At 44.5% G+C, this 22806-nt stretch overlaps 1 protein-coding gene across 8 annotated transcripts in view; it reads left to right on the top strand.

Annotated features, from left to right (window-relative positions):
• inpp4b (inositol polyphosphate-4-phosphatase type II B) overlaps positions 1 to 22806 on the top strand; it is a 1315761-nt gene that overhangs the window by 1282894 nt on the left and 10061 nt on the right. For all 8 annotated transcript variants that reach the window (XM_072495637.1, XM_072495635.1, XM_072495634.1 and 5 more), the window contains one exon: positions 10166 to 10320. In XM_072495637.1, coding sequence (XP_072351738.1) covers positions 10166 to 10320 — 155 coding nt within the window. The remainder of the gene's footprint in view (positions 1 to 10165; positions 10321 to 22806) is intronic.

Here is a 22806-nt window from a genome sequence, read left to right as displayed (position 1 = left end):
CAAGCCCCTAGCACTGAATGAATCCCAGTCAATATAGGGGAAGTTAAAATCACCCACCACAACAATCTTGTTGCTTTTACACCTTTCCAAAATCTGCCTACATATCTGCTCCTCCATTTCCCACTGGCTGTTGGGAGGCCTGTTGTAACCCCCCAACTTTGTGACTGCACCCTTCCTATTCCTGAGCTCTACCCATATTGCCTCGCTGCATGAGCCCTCTAAGGTGTCCTTCTGAGACTTACATATCTGCTCCTCCATTTCCCACTGGCTGTTGGGAGGCCTGTTGTAACCCCCCAACTTTGTGACTGCACCCTTCCTATTCCTGAGCTCTACCCATATTGCCTCGCTGCAATATGGTGTCCTTCTGAGTCTTTGCAGTTCTTGCCAATTTGCTCTGTTTTTGTTCCTACAGGTTTTGCTGATAGGTCTTGGGTTCTCTTTATATCTCTCCAGATTTTAGCAGTCTGTAGGAATGGCTGTTTAATCTCTATAGTATTTGAGAATGGTAGTTGTGATCTTATAGGAGTGAGGCAGAGGAAGCACAATATCAACATTGGTCGATGGTGCAGAAGTAGAGAGGTTAACAATAATGCACTTTGAAGCAGATGGATAGAGAGACAGTGAGTTCCATTTTCCTTCTTTTTATTGGTACCTATTGACTATTAATACATACAGTTAACATTTCTTATCTCGGTTCTCTCTTGTCAAAGCGTGCTATTTCAATGTCCTTTGTGAGATCCACATGGCCAGACAGTTCTTCAAAAACTTCTTATCTCTTCTTTCTTCAGACAATACCCCTACCCCGACAAGCTGCCTTCATCTGGAATGTGGTTAGCTCATGCTTCCAACCTGTCCATTAACTCCATAAGCTATTTTAGTAATTTGAAGAAGCCAGCAGTAGTAAAACAGAGATTTATTTAACTATGTACAATATTCTGTCCATGGTAGTAATTCACTCCCACTCCTTGCTGGGAGAACTAACTACCCCAGTCCTTGCTTTGGGCCGGCTGTTATGTAAGTTCCTGGGTGGTCAATGCCCTCGATCTGGGAAACTCATACTCCACAAGGGGAGATCAACAATGGTTTCCCTGTGGTTCTCGTTGGGGTTGTAACAGCTACTTTGTTTACAGTAAATGATGCATTAGATTGTGTTTGTCGCAATGTGTAGTTACATAATTCCAATATTGTCAACAAATAAATGATCAACATACCCAACAAGATGACATGGTTCACAAGACGTGTAGATAGTTATAGGAAGGGGGTCCAAATGTTCCTCTGTCATGATCATCCTCACCAGCCTGTAAGGGTCTATATGTCCATGTTTTTTTTTAAAAGTATTTCTATTCCAAATTTTCAACATTTTTATAATTTACAACTGTAACAAAACTCACCCAGCACACTAAACCCCCCACCCATCCATACCTCCGTCTCCCTCTCTCCCCCTCCTTCCCTCAGCAGTCAACAGTGACCAACTCTCCAAAATGCAAAATGAACAATCCACAACTTTTATAGAACCCATCACTCGGCCCCCTCAGAGCAAATTTCACCTTCTCCAGGGCTAAAAACTCCAACAGGTCCCACTGCCAAGCTGAGCTCCACCCAACAAGACCCGCCTGCAAGCAATCAGCGAGACGAAGGCTAAGACATTGCCCCCGCATCCGTCTGCAACTCCGGCTGATCCAACACTCTGAATGAGGCTTCCAGGGGACTGGGCTCCACATCCACAGTCAAAACCCCCGTGATGGTGTTGAAAACCACTCTCCAATACCTTTCCAGCTTTAGGCAGGACCAAAACATGTGTACATGGTTCGCAAGGCCCCTCCCACATCGCTCACAGACATACCTCCGCCTCCCTCCTCCCTCATTGGAGATGCAGGGCCCCTCCCACATCGCTCCACCACCTCCTCGAACAGCCAGGAGATGGGTGCTGTTCGGAAGGTCAGGAAGACCTTCCTCGCAAAGTCGCAGACCTCTATATACCGGAAATTCTCCCCCCACGCCAACCCAAACTTCTCATTCAGCTCCTCCAAGCTCACAAACTGCCCTCCCAGAAACAGATCCTAATCCCCTTCTCCTCCCATCTCCGGAACCTCACATCCATCCTCCAAGGGTGAAACCTGTGATTTATCGCGATCGCAAACCCCCGACCCCACTCCCAACCTAAATGCTGCCGAAACTGTCTCCAGATCTTTAGCGTGGCCACCACCACTGGACTCACCAAATACTTCCATTGGGCCATCGGGAGGGGTGCTGTTGTCAGCGCCTGCAACCCCGACCCCCTACATGAGCCTGCCTCCACCCTTATCCACAAAGTCCGTACCTCCCTATTGCATCCCTGAACCTTCTCTGCATTCGCCACCCAGTAATAATACATCATATTCGGGAGCCCCCCCCCCCCCCCGCCCCCGCCACACCGTCCCCTCTGCAGCACCATCCTCCTTATCCTGGCCTCAACCCCCCCCCACCCCCCACCCCCGGCCAGAAAAACAAGGCGATCAGCTTATCCACCCCCTTGAAAAAGCATTGGACAAAAAGATCAGCAAGCACCGAAACAAAAACAAGAATCGCGGCAAAATATTCATCTTTACTGCCTGTACCTGGCCCGCCAACGACAGAGGGAGGTATCCCACCTCTATAGGTCATCATTCACCCTCCCCACCAAGCTAGTGAAATTGAACTTCCAAAGACCTGCCCAATCCCGGGCCACCTGCACCCCCAGATACCTAAAATGAGACGCTGCCAGATGGAATGGAAGCAGCTCCCCATCCCCCCACCCCAGTTCCCGCCCCTGGAGAGGAAGTCACAAAGAACTCACTTTTCCCCAAATTCAGCTTATACCCAGAGAACGTCCCAAATCTTTGAAGCAAGCCCATTATATTCCCCACTGAGGAGCCCGGCTCCGAAATATATAACAACTTATCTGCAGACAAGGACACCCTATGCTCCACCCACCACCCCTCCCCTCACTATCCGCTTCCGCAACTCTGAGCTCCTCAGTACAATGACCAAGGGCACTATCGCCGACACAAACAGAAGGGGGACCCATGCCACGTTCCCTGATGCAATGAAAAATACCCTGAATTTATATTATTCGTGTACACGCTCGCCATCGGCTCCTTATACAGCAACTCCACCCGTGCCACAAACCTCAGCCCAATCCCACATTTCTCCAACACCGCAATCAAATAACTCCCCTCCACCCAACCAAACGCATTCACCACACCTAATCCACCACCACCTCCAACCCCTTTTTCTCTGCCAGAGAAAGCCCCACATTCAGCAGCCGCCTCACATTCAATGACAACTGTCTGCCCTTAACGAACCCCGTCTGATCCTTCCCAATCACTTTTTAAAAAAATGTTTTTATTAAGGATTTTTATGTTATACAAAGCAAAGGTAATCGTGAACATATATCGAAAACAAAAAAAACAAAAACAAATTATACAGATATATATATATATATATATATATACACATCGGTAGTCTTTTGTTATTTACAATGGTTGCAGCTTCTTGTTTTGCGTTCTCCAGTAGGTGCTTACTTTCAGCCAGGTCCCCAACCTTCCTCTTCCCCCTTTTCTTCCTGACCACCCACCCCCTCTCGTCATCTGCTGTGCCCTGTTCCCTGTTCTGCTCCGATATCTTGTTCCTGTTTGGTTGGCGTGACGCTGGGTATTTTATTATTTGCTGAGCATGGCTGGGCTCCTTGCTCTTTTGTTTCCCCCCCCCCCCCCCCCTTTTGTTTGCATTTGTTGTTGTGTCGTGACTTTCAACTCCCTCTGGCTTACTAGTTGTTGGCTGCAAATAGATCTTGGAACAACTGGGTGAATGGCTGCAACGTTTTGTGGAAGCCTTCTTCCGACGCCCAGATGGTGAATTTAATTTTCTCCATCTGGAAAAATTCCGTTAGGTCGGGCAGCCAGTCTGCAGCTTTGGGTGGTGCTACGGATCGCCAGCCGAGCAGGATTCTCCGGCGGAACCTCCCCAATCACCCTCGGAAGACACCCCTCCAACTTCAATGCCAGCACCTTTGCCAATATCTTGGTGACCACATTCAGCAGAGATATGGACCTGTACAACCCACATGTCTATGGGTTTTATCAGTGTGTTGTGGCACTTTTCTGCCTCCAGGAATTGCAGCATTCTACTCTTGAGTCTTCCTGACAATGTAGGTTTTAGACAGTCTATGGTAACACTTGTGCAGCTCACTCTCGTCCCTAGTGTTTTTGGGTGGAATTTAATACAGGTGACATGGGCCTTTCCTGCTGGCAAGAGCCCCATGGCCTCACCCCCCCTTTGGGAAGGTTTGCCTTATTAAGCACCAGTCAGGCACTTAAATGGCTAGCGGTGGACATTCCCTGGGATTAAATGCCTCGGGTTGGAACCCCCGAGAGCTGCCAGTCAATCAGACGACAGCAGGACACTTTGCTGATGATTAGACGATAATTGACTATTAGATTTATGGATTGAATGTATCTGGGGAATTTTTTGCATTGTTGACTAGATGGCAGTATAATAACTATACTGGAACAGCTTGACTAAGGGATCAGTTAACTCTGGTGCATGGATCTTCAGCATTGCATCTTAGACATTACTTGTGGTGGTCCAGAGCCTTTACTTTGTCCAGTACGAGTCAACTGCTCATTAATATGACATGAATAAATCAAAGTGATAGAACAGTACATTTATGATAGGGACATAAGAAATAAGAGTAGGGGGAGCCTGTTCTGCCATTCAATATGATCAAAGCTGATCTACTGCCTCAAGACTACTTTCCCATTCTCTGAAAGATCCTTGATTCTCCGAAAGATCAAAAATCTATCTATCCCAGCCCTGAATATACAATGGCGCACCTGCAACCCTCAGTGGGAAATAATTTAAAATATCCACAATACTGAGAGTAAAGGAGTTTCTCCTCATCTAATTTCTAAGTGAACAACTCTTTATACTGAGACTGTGCTCCTGTGTTCTAGATTCTCCAATCAGGGTGAGGATCTTCTCAGTGCCTACCCTCTTAAGTCCTTTCAGAATCTTGCATGTTTAAATGAGATTGCCTCTCATTCTTCTGAACTCATTCTTCTAAACTCCAGAGAGTATGGACTCAATTTATTCAACCTCTCATCATCATACAATCCTGTCATTCCAGGGACTGATTTAGTGAAGCTTCACCGAATTGCCTCCAAAACAATTATATTTTCCCTTTGATTATGGAGACAAAATCTGCACAGTACTCCAGGTATCGTCTCACCAAAGTGCTAAACAATTGTCTCTTGTGCATAAATTTTCCTTGTGTCAACTACTGACAGCCATCATCACCCCACACTCGGAACATTTCTGATTCTCTCCACCTCTTCAAACCTACTTAGCCTTCACTCTAACACCTCCAAGGCATGTATAATCCTTCCTTTGCCAATTTGATAGTGAGATCTAACTCAATGTTTTATTTGCTCATTCCCCATGATAATTTCCCCTGTATTTGCATCTAAGAGGCCACTTTTTACTTTAGCTACTCTCCTCCTTTATCTGTTCTTGTAACAATTCTTATAACGTTTTTTATATTCATGGCTTGTTTACTGTCATGTTTACTTTCTCCCCTTTTTATCAATATTTTGGTTGCTCTGGTTTCGAAACTTTCCCAACCCTCAGGCTCATTATTAATCTTTGCAACATTACAAGCCATTTTGTTTAATCTAATACTATCCTTAATTTCCCAAGTAATCCAAGGACAGACCTTTCCAACTGAGTTTTTGTTCTTTCAACGAACATATTTTTGTTGAAAATTTTCAATTTCTTTAAATATTAATCACTGTTTATTTTCCATCATACCTTTTAGTTTATTTACCCAATGAATGTTAGCCATTCTTCACATCTGTGTAACTGACTTTGTTTAAGTCTTGAGACTCCTGTTTTGGAAGGGAGTAAGCTGCTGTCAAACTTCATAGGAAAATCAATTGGATCTTGAACACTTTTTTCTCTTACTATGAGATGACTAATTGCCCCTGCCTCATTGCAGAAAACCCATCCTAAAATAGCTTTATCCACAGTTGGTTTCATAATGCATTTTTTGTGAAACTGTCCTGAAATCATTTCTATCAACTCTTCTTCCAGACTAAATTTTCCAATTTAATTTGTCCATTCTCTATGCAGAGTACAGTCCACAACCCCGCCCCCCCCCCCCCCCCCCTCAATGATTATTACACTTTCTTTGTTATACGCTTCAATATTTTCTTGCTTCCTGCTCTGTCTGACAGTATAACTATGATCAGGAGGCCTATCAACTACTTCCAACAATAATTTCAGACCCTTTTTATTTCTAATCTCCATTCATACTCAGCCTACTTTCTAACCTTCTGGATCCTTTATTTCTCATTTTAACCATGTCTCTGTATTGGTGAGACCGTTTATCTCTGTGTGCTGCTAGTTCAGCTATCCTGTTACGAATGATTTGTATATTCAGATAAAGGGCTTTTAATTTTATTTCTTTTACCACTATTCTTATGTGCTGATGCATTGTGTCCCTTCCTGTCCCATTTTTGCTTATTTTTATCCAAATTACTTCATGGTTCTGTTGCCTTGATTTTTATCACTTCACCTAACCCTTCCCTTCTCTTAGTTTAAAGCCCTGTCCACAGGCCTCGGTAAAACCACTGCTCCCAGGCCAGTTTCAGTGAACCCCATCCCAATGAACAGCTCCCTGTACTGATGCCAGTGCCTTATTAATCTAAACCCCTTCTTCCCACACCACTGTTTGAATCAAATGCTTATTTTGCTAAGTTGCTTGGCCTTATGCCGATAGGGCATGATTCAGGTAGCAATCTATTGTTACCTTAGAAGCTTCGCATTTGAATTTGGACTCAAATTCTTCAAACTTCCTCACAGCAGAACATCATTCGTAATTTTACCTCAGTCTTTGATGTCCTATGTGGACCATGATAACAGGAGACGCCTGTTCTCATTGCAAGTCTGACTCCAGCTGTGAGGAGATCTCCTTTACCTGATACAGCCAGGCAAGACAACCCCCAGAGCTCCTGTTCACGTCTTCAGAGAGCATTATCTGTTCTCCTGACAATACTGTCACATCTGTATCACTCCCCGACTTGAATGGCTTCCTGTGCCATGATATTAATGGTTCATTTGCCCAATCATCCTGCAGTCTCTTCCGCACAGGTAGCCGCACAGGTAGCAAGTGTATCACACCTCTTGGTGAAATTCAAGACTGAGGCTCCCCATCATGACATCCTGGATCTCTATAACTGCCTGACTCATTGAGCGAGACTCTCTGACCTCCCCACGGCATGTTTCTCAGCCAAAGGAAACAGCTCACTGTTGGCCGATGGTGGGATCTTCTGGTCCTGACGCTATCAATAGGATTTCCCTTTGAATCTGCCCCATGCTGCAGGGAAATCCTCGGCGGGGCTGGGCTGTTGGCGCATGGATCTCGCCGGCGTGAACAAGCCGAAAGATCTCGCCCCTAGCCACACCTCCTATCCCTGACCATTGACCTATTCTAAAATTTTACTTAATCTAAGGGGTGTGACTGCCTACTGGATCAAGTTATCCAGGTACCTCTGCCCCTTCCTGATACCCCGACAATGTCTTCAGCTCAGACTCCAGCTCAGCAACTCTACACTGAGGTTCCTTGAGCTGCAGGAACTTAAGTCAGGTCTGGTTGGCTGGGATCACAATGCTCTCACAAACTCCTACGCTTTGCAGTTATGTCTCGCTATGCCTGTGGAATATTATTTGTTTATTTATTTGAATAGTTAGTTATCAATTTAGTAAAGCAATAGGAAGTTACAGTTTTCTAGCTTACAAAAGAAGAACCCCCATTCGGGGTAAAAAATAAATAAAGAGCAGTACCTTCTTCCACCTCTGCACCAATTTCCCCATTTTAGCACTCTGTTTGCAAAGTACTCAGTTCTCCAATAACTCTGAAGAAGGGAAGGCTCTCCATATAGGCAGGGAATTACACAAATTATCCTACATGAATTTTGCAGGCTCCTATCACATTGCTTTTATTTTGCAACAAACAACCATCTCCCCACTATTCCACCCTTCCAAGGACATTAGGATGGCTGCTTGGGGGCAAGTGTCACCCATTCACCCCACCTCACCACACACCTGTCTACAACCCCAGCTCTCCTGAAAAACCAAGACACAACCAAGACCATGGGGTGCACATCAGTGACCATCCTCTAGATGAATTGATTGATTGATATTTATCACATCAGTGACCATCCTCTAGATGAATTGATTGATTGATTATTTATTGTCACATGTACCGAAGTACAGTGAAAAGTATTTTTCTGCGGCCAAGGGAGTGTATACAGTACGTACATTGTTGACAAAAGAATAATTGACAGGGTACATTGACAAATGGTACATCAACAATAGGTCTCTTGAAGCAAACATTTGGGTGCCTGGATAGATTTGTGACACCCTACATGTGTGCCACAGGAAGGCCTTCTGCATCACTGCAACATGTACAGCAATCCAGCAAGGTCCGCATTTGAAGAATGCAGAGCAACAGCAAGAGCAGAATCATCTGTCCAGGAAAGTTTGGTGAGGAAGAAGCAGAGCGCAAAAGCAAAATACTGCCGATGCTGTGAAATCTGAAGTAGAAACAGAAAATGCTGGAAATACTCAGCAGTGTCTGTGGGGAGAGAGAGAGTTCACATTTCAGGTCAGTGACTTCTCAGCAGGGATCTGATGAAAGACGTAGAAAAAGGAGGGTTGGCAAGATGCCCTGCAGCTAGAGATGCCAGGGACCAGCCAGCAGCATTGGCAACACTGCTTCCAATGGCTTGTTCATTCCCCTCCCCTAGAAAGCTACATAAAGCCCCTCCTTATTCATAGTCCTTTTTACATCTCTCAACACTCTCCTAATTGTGCGCTAAAGAACATTGAAAGCATTCATCCAAGTTTCTTGTGATTGATAAACTGATAACGTGGAGCCAGACACGACTGAACAAAGGGCACAGCAGAACAAAGTGTGAAATGTGATAAAGGTGACCGATTTAATGCCAAATACAGTAATTATCTTGAATTCATTCATCACGCTTAATGTCAACCCACAGTGCTTTTCTTAAAAGGTTTGTAAAGTTGGCTACTTCTCTGAGGTGCTTCCAGCAGCTGCAGTTTTCTTTTCAGTAGTTTACCTGCAGTCTTCCAATCTGAACTGTTGCTATCAGCAAGATATATCAAGCAGAATAACCTCTAGTTAAGTATTTCACATTTCCTCTATAAACTAGATTCAGTGATTCTATGTAGAGATTTGACCTCAAATGCAATCAGCTACACAATAGCTGTAATAACAATGTATGCGACGCCGCATGTCTTTAAATTGAAATCATTTTGTTGATGACATACTTTTAAATATTTGCAGCTGCAAGACCGTGTCTCATGCCTAAAATGAGTTCCCTTTGCTGGTGATTGTTGTTTAATTATAAAGAGCACGTCGCATATTTTCATAGATTTAGCACCGGCACATAATATTGAGAACAGTCCCAGAGAAGGGAACAAAAGATCCCAGCTGTGAAACAATGCTAGTGGATACGCATTCTACAAATGCCCGACACCTTTGTGAGAAAACCCTCTCTCCTAATAACTCATTTAAAATTAAAATGACTATTGTTTCTACTCCGCTAACAGAGAGGAATTTCAGACAAGCATATTGAACATTGTACCGTGGTATACCGAAGCATTATTTCACCGCTTTTAGAGATTTAGAACTTAAATTACAGCTCTTCATAGGATTATATGGAACATAGAGCACAGAATTGTCCCTACTAGTATGTGTCAGTGTGTCTGTTTCACATGAGCCTCTTCCAATCCCACCTCGTCCTACACTTTCCGCATATCCCTTTATTGATTCCTCTCGCCCTAATGCGTTTGTCCAGCTTCACTTAAATGCACCTGTAGCTGTTTGCTACTCCATATGTAAGCGAGCTCCGGATGTTAACACCAAGCAAAGAAGTTTCTCCTGAATGCTGTATTGGATTAATTGCTATCTTATTTTGATGGCTCCTAGTTTTGGACTCCTGACCAGCCACTTACCCTCAAGTGGAAACATCTTAATTAAATAACTAATTTGCCATATCACAAAGGCCATGAAGGTTTTCAAGGAACTATTTCAGTAATTCAAGTCACTTTGAATCCTGTTTAGATTTGTCGAAGGCTCAATGGAATCCGCTTCACAAGTTGTAAAAGTGCCAAAGACAGGACATCAATGTCAGTGACGCTGGAGCAATGTGTGATTCTTCAAGAAGAACATAGTCTACACCCAGACTATTTTGTCAGAGCGCTGGACTGTATGAGGAGGTAGGCATTTCTCAACCACATCCACGAGACTTGTATATTTCCAGGCAGGATGAATGCAGAAATGTACAGTAAATTAAACTTGGAAGAAATTGCATCTGTAGATACAGAAAAAGAGAAGTGAAAAATATGTTGTAATAGCAGAAAGACTCAATGAGTTACTGGCGGTACAGATAATAAGAAGTTTGTAAAGAATTGAAACATTTACTTCTGGATATTCTTCACGTAGTCCAGTGATTTGGAAGGCGTTTAGAGGAAATGGTGTTTCATAAACATGCCAGTGCAAAGCCTGATCATAGGCCAAGGCCAATCCTAAATGATTTAGAGAGCTCAGGTACCAGTTCCAGAAACTAAACCGAAAATAAATGGAAATGAAATTTGGATGGGCATACAATGGGGAACCAATAAACTACCACCGACTTTATGCCCCACCAAAGTAAAATTTTCTTATATTCCAGTCCAAAAACCTTCTCAATAAAGATTCAGCTTTGAAGACATAATCATAGAATCATAGAATCCGTACAGTGCAGAAGGAGGCCATTCGGTCCATCAGGTATCACCGATCCTCTGAAAGAGCGCCTAATCTCGGCACACAACCCCACCCTATTCACCACCAAACCCAGTAACTCCACCTAACCTTTTGGACACTAAGGGACAATTTAGCATGGCCAATCCACCTAATCTGTACATCTTTGGATTGTGGGAGGAAACCGGAGCACCCAGAGGAAACCCACGTAGCCACGGGAAGAACGTGCAAACTCTACACAGTCACCCAAGACTAAACAGAATCTTATATTTAATGCAAAGAATCTCCTAATGAATGCACATAAAGCCATGCCTTGCATATCCACTAACAGGGGCTGTTTAGCACACTGGGCTAAATCCCTGGCTTTGAAAGCAGACCAAGGCAGGCCAGCAACACGGTTCAATTCCCGTAACAGCCTCCCCGAACAGGCGCCGGAATGTGGCGACTAGGGGCGTTTCACAGTAACTTCATTTGAAGCCTACGTGTGACAATAAGCGATTTTCATTTTCATTTTCATTCATTTCATTTTCATATTTTGACCATAATAAAATTTTATTACCACTTAGTCCATTGTTTCTCTATCCTAGTTAACACTGCAAATCAAAGATCCCGCCTGCATTTTGCAGGCAATTTGAGCTCCAATTTCCATTTTAAAGATTTTAAAAATTCATTTATGAGACCGCTAACCAGCTCTGTAGGGGAGGGGGGCACGGTGATCGGTCGGCTTGGGGGGTTGTAGGTAGTTACCGAGATGGGAGCCACGGCTAGTATGGGTGGTCCTGCGGTTTGCTGCCTGTATTGTTTAAAAGTTCGGAGAGGCCCGTGTTAGTCAGCTGATTGTGGCATGGGGGTATGGAACAGCTGTTCCTCCTTCTCTCTGCTGCTTGACTTAAAGATATACGCCCATTAAACATCTATGGATCAAAAAGATAATGGCAAAAATAAAGAAAGTGAAATAAGGGAATCATCAGGCAGGACCCTTGCACCGCCAAAAATGAGACTGAGCATTTTTTCGGAAAATTACGCACAATATCTTGGCATCAAAAGTAGGAAAAGTTAGAAATGTAATTAGGTCGTTTGTCATCAAACTTACTGACAAGGATTATGCTGTTACCTGTAAAACCAACCTCTACCTTGTGGTTCTGTTTCAAGTTGATGACCTTTCTTCAGAAGGTCATACATATGTTTCCGGTTATAGTGTACGTTTATATTGTAGTAAACCCAAGATTCTGCTTGCCATTTTAACTCACCCCTGCTTTTATAATCGGTGTATATGCACTTGTACATTTCTCTGTCCTGAGTGTTACGTCATTTAGAGCTTCCATCCATTATTTGTTCTTTGCCCCCAAGACGCGATGCTTCACACTCAACTGTAATGAACTTTGTTTGTCACACAGCTGCTTTCCTCCTAAACCCAGCACGGTAGCACAGTGGGGGCAGCATGGTAGCACAGTGGTTAGCACAGTTGCTTCACAACTCCAGGATCCCAGATTTGTTTCCGGCTTGGATCACTGTCTGTGCGGAGTCTGCACGTTCTCTCCGTGTCTGCGTGGGTTTCCTCTGGGTGCTCCGGTTTCCTCCCACAGTCCAAAGATGTGCAGGTTAGGTGGATTGGCCATGATAAATTGCCCTTAGTGTCCAAAAAGGTGAGGTGGGGTTACTGAGTTATGGGAATAGGGTGGCGGCCTGGGCTGAAGTTGGGTGCTCTTTCCAAGGCCGATGCAGACTCGATGTGGGCCAAATGGCCTCCTTCTGCACTGTAGGTTCTATGAAACCCGTGTCCTCCCACAGCCTGGACACACTGTGGCAATCCGGAATAGCAATACTGTAGGGTTGAAAATCCCACTATTAATCAGTTATATTGAAGTTGCTTTGGGAGCTAATTTTAACCCCACCCTCCAGAAGGAGGCTGATGGACGGGGAGGGGGGGGGGGGCGGTTTCATGGAGCCCACAAGGGTGGAAAATGTGGCACTGTGGGGTGATTTAATTAGTCAGGTTGAGAAATTCTGATATCTTGACAGTAGATTAAGAAGCAGAGATCAAGTCAGTGGTGTGTTTGCAGCTTGTCAAGCATTACAGTGGCCAGTGGTGGGTTCCCATTTGTGATCCATTTGCATGCCACAAATGCTTATTAGTGTAAAACCATTTCTAATAAAGTCGTACCCTCGGGATGAAGTCAGTGGCATAGAGGAATTTCATGTCACTCGGTTCACAGTCGCTTAAAGATGTTGTGCACCAATTGATTTTGCGTAGTGGTGACTAAGGTAAGCGGTTTCCTTGTTTAACTCTACAGCACAAGGGAGAGAAACAGGAGAGAAACAAGCCCGATTGCGACCGGGAAACGGAAGTCAGTGGTGAAGAGGGGTTGTGGAGTGGGGTCGAGAGCATGGAGGAGTGGAAGAAGGAAGGGCCAGGCACCTTAGATTTGGTGGGGGAAATGGGAGACCCACTACAATGATGCCCATGCAGCGACCAGGGGCGTGGTCAAGCGGTGCATCGGCATCCTGAAGATGCGTTTCAGGTGCTTGGTCTGCTCTGGAGGGCTCCTCCAGTATAGCACTAGGAGAGTCTCCCATATCGTGGTGACCTGCTGCGTCCTCCACTACATCACGCAGCAGAAGGACGACATGCTGGAGGAGGGGGATGAACGCCAGGCTCTGCATCCATAAAGCGGAGTGGAGCTCTCTGTGCTGCTATCTTTTGGCTGATGTGGGGAGTGTGTGTGGGAGTGGAGTGCTAATATGTGGCTGCAGCTTGTCAGCCTCTTGAGTGGCAATCCTGACCCCGGCAAGTTGAACATTTTCATTGGAACAGCTCAGGTTCTACGTGGTGCCAGTGCTAGCCTTAACGGATCATGAATTGCTTTGACACGGGCGCCAATTTAGTTGTTGTGGAAGTTCACCTATTCAGTTCCATAATCAACACTTAGTTTCTGAAACAGAGAATCCCGTGCAAAGGCTATGACTTTGTGGCTCCCCAGGATCGGATTTGGGTGGGGGTTACCCCAAAAGTGCGCTGGGGAATCCCACTTGGAAGTCCCCAGGTAATGAATTACCCAGCAATTGTCCAGAAGGTTTAATTTCCCCTGGACCATTGGACTATACTGGGAACCATCCAACAAAGTCATTTAAATCACTAACTTCGGATGGATGGTTCTGTCTGCCAGTTTTACATTCATGGTTACTCTGAAAGAGTTCGAAGGGAAAAAGCAACTCTAACTTTGGAGTAACTATTGTAAATACCCAGACTGAGCCCCACACAGGACACCCCCCACTCACAGCCTGAACCACTCAGGGGTATTCCTCCCACCCCCCCCCCCCCCCAACCACCACCCTGTGTCCAACAACTTCCTGATGTCCAAACCCCAAACTCCCCATGTCTGAATTTCTCCCTTCCCTCCCCATCTGGATTCCCCCCCGAGTTCGAATTCCTCAATGTCTCTATTTCCCCAGCCCCAAAATCCCCATGTCAGGATTCCCCCCCCCCCCCCCTCCCCACGATGTCCTGAGCCGGGAAGGTCTGGTGAGACAGGCGCTTTAGAATTTAAGCGTGGGCCAGTCTGTGCAAAGTGGCAATCCGCCACTGATTGTCACTCCAAGGAAGTTACGGGTAAATTAAACTTAAACTTAAAGATACAACTTAAACTTATAGCTCGAGCTTATTCCCAACATAGATTACTGAAAACTATCTCTATTTCCTTACAGTGTGAGCCTGCGATCCCCATTTGACCTTGATATTTGGATCCTCACCCCACTTCCTGCCCCTATAATTTTTCTCTCTTTAAAGGCCGTGGATGCTGGGTCAATTGAAATTTTCAAGACTGAGATTGATAAATTTTTATAAAAGTAGAATACTGCAGATGCTACAAATCTGAAATAAAAAAAAGTGCTGCAAATACTCAGCAAGTCAGGCAGCCCTTGTAGAGAGAAACAGAGTTAATAGGCAGAATATTCCGGTCCAAATTTCAACCCAAACTCACCGGACCTTTTGCTGGTCCGTTTGCTGGCCCCACCCGCTACGATTCTGATGGCGGGCGGGGCCGGAAAATTTAGGGCAGTGTTTCAGGTTGATGACCTTTCAGCATAACAAAGGTTACTCCTCGTTTTGTTAGGTGAAGTTTAAGTGAAGGAACATTGATCAGAGACAGGTAAATGGAATTGACCTACAATGTAGACATGATTTGATTGAATGATGGGACAGGTTTGAGGCACTGATTGGCCTACTCACGATTACATGTTTATTCATATCTTATTAAAGTTGGCACACAAGAGTAAATGGTTCATATTTTTCAATTGAACCACAACGTTGACACGAGAGTCACAACAGATAATATGTTGAATGTTGAAATAAATATAATCATGGTAAAGGGGGTAAAAACCTGTATCAATCTTTGTAGAATAGTAACATTTCACAAAACCTACAGAAATGATCATACATGTATTGTCACAGCAGGTAAATGCATATTGATTAATATTCTTGTAATGCGTATGCTGTTGTGCTTGAATGTAACAGCATTTCTTTCTCACTGTGGTATAAATAGTTACAGGCGTTTGTTTCTTTGAAGGAATTGCGGTAGCCTTTCATGAATAGGTTCACATCCCGTAAACTTTGCCGATGTATGCGGGATGCAGGTGTATGCAGAATGCAGTAAAACCGTCTTGCACCATCGGTGCTCCTGGTCAAAATAAAATTCCTTTGCATTTGGTTATGAAACAGAGCTTCATTGCATGGTTATGCTTGAATAAAGCCAACTCTTTTTTTTTTCCTGCCGTCAATCAATCTACCCAACTGTGGAGTAAAAAGTCGTGGTTATGTTAATTAGACAATGATGTAAGCATGGCATCGGGGTGAGATGACCAAGAGACTCCAGGGGAGCAAGTCACAGAGCAATGAGTGTCCAGAAAATAATGTACTTGCCATGAGTTCGAAATAAATAGTCCTGAGAAAAACTAATTTCCAAATCACTCATAAAGTGAAACTTCATTGAGTCAGAAGACCACACAGTAAAAGGTAAGCCCGAAGCACCAATCTAACGTAAACTTACCAAGTCTCATTTACTTTGATACAAAATTGGAACTATTTTAATGTATCTCAGCCTTAAACATGAATACAGATCATGGGTCCGATTCAACAACAAAAGTTACATTGCCCAGTTTGGCGCCAAGAAACCCCGCTATTAAACGGTGCAACATTATCATAAATGCAAGAACTACAAGGATTAATGAAATATCTAAATCAACCACTAGAGAAAGCTAGATGTACAAGTATATAAGCTCAATGGGTGAGAGGTTGAGAAGAAAACTAGAGAACAGACTGAAGGAAAGATAGTGTGAGTGAGAGCAGATCATAGTTAATGTAATAGTGTAGAGATTAGTAGTAGATGAGTGTAGATTATATGTTTGTTATCAACTGTGTACTACTTAGGAGTAAGTGTTGAATCCAAATTAATCGTGTTAATAAATGTATAGCTTTGTTCAATTTAAAGGTATTTGTGGTCTTTTGTGAATACTACGCCAGCCATCCTAAAATTAGCAACACAAAGAACACCACAAACGACACTTTGTCATTTTCTTTGGCTTCGGACAGGATCGCCCCGACGAGGCCACACTTTAGTCATTTTCTGCCTAGAATTAAACCAGCCTCACAACTGTCAGGTGGAGATAATTAACCTGCTTCAATATTCAACAGACATATTTTATTTAATGAAAGTAACGGTAAATGAAGCAAGTGAACTCTTTCAGCCTGACCTTTTTCTCTCTGTTTTTGTTTTTAAAAACAGTCAAATAATTTTTGTAGGAAAGCTGCTGGGAAGAAAGCATTTGCCGATAAAATGATTTTTTTTTTACCAGTGCAACGTATTGAATGCTACTGATGCATCATGGAAATCTAGCAAGTTTTGGAGGCAGCTCATGCAACCATATCTCATGGCAAAGATATAATTTATTAGACTTGTTTTTGGGAGCAACAGAGGCCTTCAAGTAATAAAGAGCTTTAAGGAAGGTGTTGAAAGACACAAAAGATAATTCAATGAATAAATCGTCGAATGTTATTCCCATCATTTTTAAATTTTTTAATTTTTGCAATATTTTTTCGAACATGTATAATGACTCTGGGTCTAGAAGGGTGAGGGGTGATCTTATTGAAACTTCAGGATACTGTGAGGTCTGAATAGAGTGGACATGGATAGGATGTTTCCACTGGAAGGAAAAACTAGAACCCGAAGGCACAGTCTGTGACTGGAGGGACAGTCCTTTAATGAGGAGATGAGGAATTTCTTCAGCCAGAGGGTGGTAAATCTGTGGAACTCTTTGCCGCAGAAGGCTGTGGAGACCAAATCACTGAGTGTCTTTAAGATAGAGATAGAAAGGTTCTTGATTAATAAGGGGATCAGGGGCTATGGGGAGAATGGGGATGAAAAATATCAGCCATGATTGAATGATGGAGCAGACTCGATGGGCCGAGTGGCCTGATTCTGCTCATATGTCTTGTGGTCTTATGAACCCTTAATTTTGGATACTTTTGTTCCTGCAACCAACATAGCATTAATCGCATATAGAGGTACACAGATTATATAGCAACGGATAATACCTCAGTATGTAAGTGTCATGTGACAGTGAAAGCAAGCAATGGCCCTGGCAGTCATCAATGGGCGTACCACCAGGAAGAAACCAAACCCAAACCATGGCAGCTCTCCAGAGGCCTAATTGTTAAAAGAAAAATACCTCTCAGTTTGTTATTGAGCATGATTTTAAAAAAAGGATTATCCAGGTTCAATCCCCTATCTGTGATAAATCAGCTGGAAAGGGAGTAGTATCTTGCCCAAGTGACATTTCCTCTTTTGTGAACCTAGACAATTTATATTGGCAAGCGAGTCAACCTTGGCACATTCAAACCTGAGCTTTTGTTGACCTGTAGTCCACAAACTAGATGATTCACATCCCAAATTATGATGCCTTGCATTTGATTCACACTGCCTTGATTATAAACAGAATGGTCACGGCTTTTTATATTTTCTTACCTAATTAACACAGGTGTAAAGCTCTCCAAACCTGCACTTTAACATTTGGTTCAGTCTTGTCACGCGGGAGGCCTTTAGGGTTAGTGGACGGGTCCCGATTCTAGGATTCTCAACTCCATTCCCCAGCTGTGCAATTGTTAGGAGTGACTGTAGCCGTTTTCCTGTCAAAGGCATGCATCATTCCCCACCTGGCCAGCTCCAATGCAGAGACAGGCATCCCCTACTACTCTGCAATTTTCATGGAGTCTGGACAGGTTTTTAAAGAGTTGTGGGTCACGACCCCTTCGAGGAACATTTATGGTACACAGTTGATTTAGTTATTTTCTCTCTGCCAAAATTGTCCAATACTCCACGATTGTCTTTGAAATTGAAGGTAACTGCAGGCTTCTCTTTAAGCATCTTCTTAAACTCATCTCCCCGGTTCTGCAACCATCATCACCAGCAACAACTCTCCGCCTGAGTGCAGTCATTTTCTACAATTACTTCTCTTTCCATCCTCCACATCGTTACGCCTCTTGACCTCTCCTCTGTTAATAGGTGGCTTGTCTGACATCCTGGGCATCATTCTCCGACCCCCCGCGGGGTCGGAGAATGGCCGTTGGCCGCCGTGAATCCCGCCCCCGCCGAAGTCTCCGGTACCGGAGATTGGGCGGGGGCGGGAATCGGGCCGCGCAGGTTGGCGGGACCCCCCGCTGGATTCTCTGGCCCGGATGGGCCGAAGTCCCTCCCAGAAATTGCCTGTCCCGCCGGCGTAAATCAAACCTGGTATTTACCGGCGGGACCAGGCAGCGTGGGCGGGGTCCTGGGGGGGGGGGGGGCGTGGGGCGATCTGACCCCGGGGGGTGCCCCCATGGTGGCCTGGCCCGCGATCGGGGCCCAACGATCCGCGGGCAGGCCTGTGCCGTGGGGGCACTCTTTCCCTTCCGCCTCCGCCACGGCCTCCACCATGGCGGAGGCGAAAGAGACTCTCCCCACTGCGGATGCGCGGGAAACTGACAGCGGCCGCTGACACTCCCGCGCTTGCGCCGCATTTCCGCGCCAGCTGGCGGGGCAACAAACTCCATTTCCGCCAGCTGGGGGGGCGGAAATCCCTCCGGCGTCGGCCTAGCCCCTCAATGTTGGGGCGAGGCCGCCAAAGATGCGGAGCATTCCGCACCTTTGGGCTGGCGCGATGCCCGTCTGATTGGCGCCGTTTTTGGCGCCAGTCGGCGGACATCGCGCCGTTGGGGGAGAATTTTGCCCCCTGTATGCATTGACATTTCCTCCAGCTAAAGGTTGGGGAATTCAAAGTCCTCAGCCCAAGTCACAAACGTTATTCCCATCCCCTTCTGCCTCACACTGAAACAGACTGTTTGCAATCTTGGCATAGTAATGGACCCTGAGCTGAGTCCCCTGCCCTATATCTTCTCCATCAAAAAGATCACTTCCCACTGAAAAAGACAGAAAAAAAGGCTTGCATTTGTATATGGTGCTTTTCATGGCTTCAGGATAAATATTTCACCAGGGATAACTCCCCTACACTTCCTCAAAATAGTGCCATCAAGTATTTTTTATAACCCACCTGAAAGGGCAGATGGCACCTTGCTTTATCATCCCAAAGTTGGCACCACTGACAGTGCAGCTCTCACTCGTTGCTACACTGGAATTTCAGTCAAGGTTTTAATGCTCCAGTACTGGAGTGGCACTTGAACCCATAAACCTTCTAATTCAGAGATGAAAATGGTTCAAAATAAGCCACCTTCTGTAATATTGCCAGTCTCCATTCCTACCTCAGTTAATCCTCTACTGAAACCCCCTCATCCATACTTTTGTTGCCTCCGTTTTTGCTTATTCGATACTCTCCTGGTCAGAGCCCCTTCTTAACTCTACAAATACGCAATTATCCAAAAGCTCAGCTGTTTCTATCCTGCCTTCACATTGCTCCAATCACCCCATTATTCGTTATTTGATTTCCTTCTGGTCTACTGGTGCCTCGATTTTAAAATTCTCATACCTCATGTTCAAATCCTTTCATAGCCTGACCAATCCCAATCCATGTTTCAGCCTCCTCCAGCTTTACACCCATTCAAGAATTCTGTTCGTCCAACTTTGACCTCTTGTCCAACCCCCACCACCTACTTTTGACTATTGCCAATTGTGCCGTCAGCCATTTTGGTCATTATTGTAGAATTCCTTCCCTTAAACCTCTTGACCTCTCTCTCCCCCTTTACGGGGGAACAGGTTTTAGGGGCTGAATTTACTACTCCCGTTCAGGGGTAAGGAATTATAAGGGTTGCAATCCTCTCTCGTATTTCTCAATTAGCAGCACGTTTGTCCACTGAATTGCCTACGTGACAATTTTGAAATTCATTTTAGTAACGTAGCAACAACCAATCGTGCGAACATTTTAAATCAGGCTGTCAAATTAATTCTGAACAAAATTCTGAGACTTTCATTCCAGCTGTCTGACCACGATCCAAACTCCAGCACTAGATTTGGAAGAACATTGCAAATATCTTAACAATGATTGTGAATTATGGCGTTTTATTTGGAAGTACGAAAGGACCAGCTGGCTTCATGGACAATTAATTTTTCCACATACAAACGAGCAGCTGGGATAACTTAGGCATTTAGACAGGTAGTTATTCGTGTTCGTGCTCTTGGTGTGAAATGTTGACTTTGGGGGATACATTTAATAAACTTGTACATAGCTTCCCATAACCTTCTGCCTATTGATATTAATAAAGACCTACCCACATACGGCAACATTTTGGGTAGGACGTCTTTTTTGGCAACACTACCAGATATTGCATAGTAGCTGAATATTTAGGTTGTTTCAAAAGGTTTTTGACGAAGTGCCGGACGTTGCACTTTTTAGCAAAATAATTAAAGACCATATTAGTATGGGGCAAATACTCACGTTTCTGTCCAACACTCAACCGACCTTGGGTCAGGGTTATATACTCTTTTACATCACTTGGAGGTTACCGTACTCAGTCCCATATTAACCGCATTTTTAAATAAAATTAATTTACGGGATGTGGGCATCGCTGGTTAGGCCAGCATTAATTGCCCATCCCTGGTTACCGTTCAGAAGTTACTGGTGATGTGCCACCTTGAACCGCTACAGTGCCTGAGGTGTAGGTACACCCCCAATGCTGTTAGGGGGGGGAGTTCCAGGATTTTGACCCAGTGACGGTGAAGGAACGACAATATATTTCCAACTCGGGATGGTGAGTGAATTGGAGGGGGACATCCAGCTGGTGGGTTCCCAGGTATCTGTTGCTCTTGACCTTCTAGATGATAGTGGTCGTGTGTTTGGAAGGTGCTGCCTAAGGAACCTTGATGAGTTACTGAAGTGCATCTTGTAGATGATACACATGTGCCAGACTACACCCCTCCTCAATTCTTTATGCAATGTATTTTAATTGATTATAGTTTACCTGATGGCTTACATTGTTATTCCTATCATACATTGCTACATTTTGCCATACCATCTCCACCTTCAAACCTTTGAATTCAAAGGTTCAGGTGGTCTGGAGGCCTTGTATATCTCGTCCAGAGGAATGGTAGGCTCCATTGCTGCTGGTTCTTCTTTTAGGTTCAGATGTTGTTCTGGCATCTGGATATGTTTTCAAGCTTTTCTTCCATTCCTTCATGTTGAACAGCGCTTAATCGGTTTAGCTGTTGCGCTGATCGGTGGTTGCTACCCAGAGCTGGTTTCTTGCAGAGAGGACACACATTGTGCTTGTCTCCTCGGTGTATTTTCTTCGCCCATCGTCATCTGGGTCATCGTGACATATGTAGAAGTTCATCTATCAGAAATTGAATGCTCGTTCTCACATGTCACAATTTTTAGTAACTTTGGAAAGAAAATGTCTTCCAAGGTAGCTCTGCAGTAACCATTTTGTTTTCTCTATGCTTTCCTCTTCCCAGACTGGTTAGGTGTCAGCGGGCTCTCATTGTGCTGATGGCGTTCTTTTTCTTTTCAGCTTATTCTCTCTGCAGGAAACCTTTAAAACAAGATGCCTGGGCCATTGAGTGGATTTCTAAATCCGAGACAATGTACTGGAAGATGGTTTTCAAGCTCTGCCTTCCACCTTAAAACCTTTTGTCGTTCAGTTGAGCTCAGCTGCCACCTGTTCTGCTGCTGGTTGTGGGCCCATTGCTGCCACTTGCTGAATTTCAAAATGAGGTCGTCATTCACTTGCCGATTTTGGCGTCTCTACTACAATGGTGATTGCACTCAGCTTGAAAGAAATTCTTAGCAATGGCTGCCTGGGATCGACTGCCTGCAGAGATCAGTTTATTTAGCTACCGCTTTTTTCAAACTGCACTTCTGACTCTGAATTTGTTAAAGATTTCTCCGAACTTGCTGTAACCTGGAATTTTAAAAGATTTAGCCACCCTTGCTTCCACTTTGCTCTGCGATTTGAAGCTGGACTTCCAGAGGTGGAGTCTTCTACTGCAGTAAGGAATTTTACGTCTCTGCCTTCAGCTTCCAAGCATTTCTTTGGAGCTTTTTCCATTTTCCCTCTGCACTTCTGCTTCTGGCGTCTCTTTTCATGTCTGAGTGTTGTGTTACATTTTTGTCAGTCTTCCAGGATTTTAGTTTTTCTCTGTACTTTCTGCGAGGTTTTACCACAAGCTGACACCATGTTGTCTAGGGTGTTGGTTACAGTGCTGTAGGTCTGAAGAAGTCTTCGTAGTCAAATATAGGTTAATTGTATGTATTTATAGACTCTTCGGACTATTTACAAATATAGCCTCCTAATGGAATAATAGATATTTTGCCATTCATCAGTTGATCATGGGAGGGGATTTCAACTGTGTTGCAGGCGGGAGCAGGAGCAGATGTTTTGGCGTTCGCCTCGCTGATCGCTCACAGGTGGGCTTTGTAGGGGTGGAGGTCAGCTACTCCACCCTATGCCTCGGCATGGTTGGGGGATCTAATGGAGTTCCTAC

The sequence above is a fragment of the Scyliorhinus torazame genome, chromosome 3 (assembly GCF_047496885.1).
Source record: "Scyliorhinus torazame isolate Kashiwa2021f chromosome 3, sScyTor2.1, whole genome shotgun sequence".
Taxonomy (NCBI): Eukaryota; Metazoa; Chordata; class Chondrichthyes; order Carcharhiniformes; family Scyliorhinidae; genus Scyliorhinus; species Scyliorhinus torazame.
Note: the sequence above shows the minus strand (reverse complement) of the source record. Positions and strands in the feature narration are given on the sequence as shown.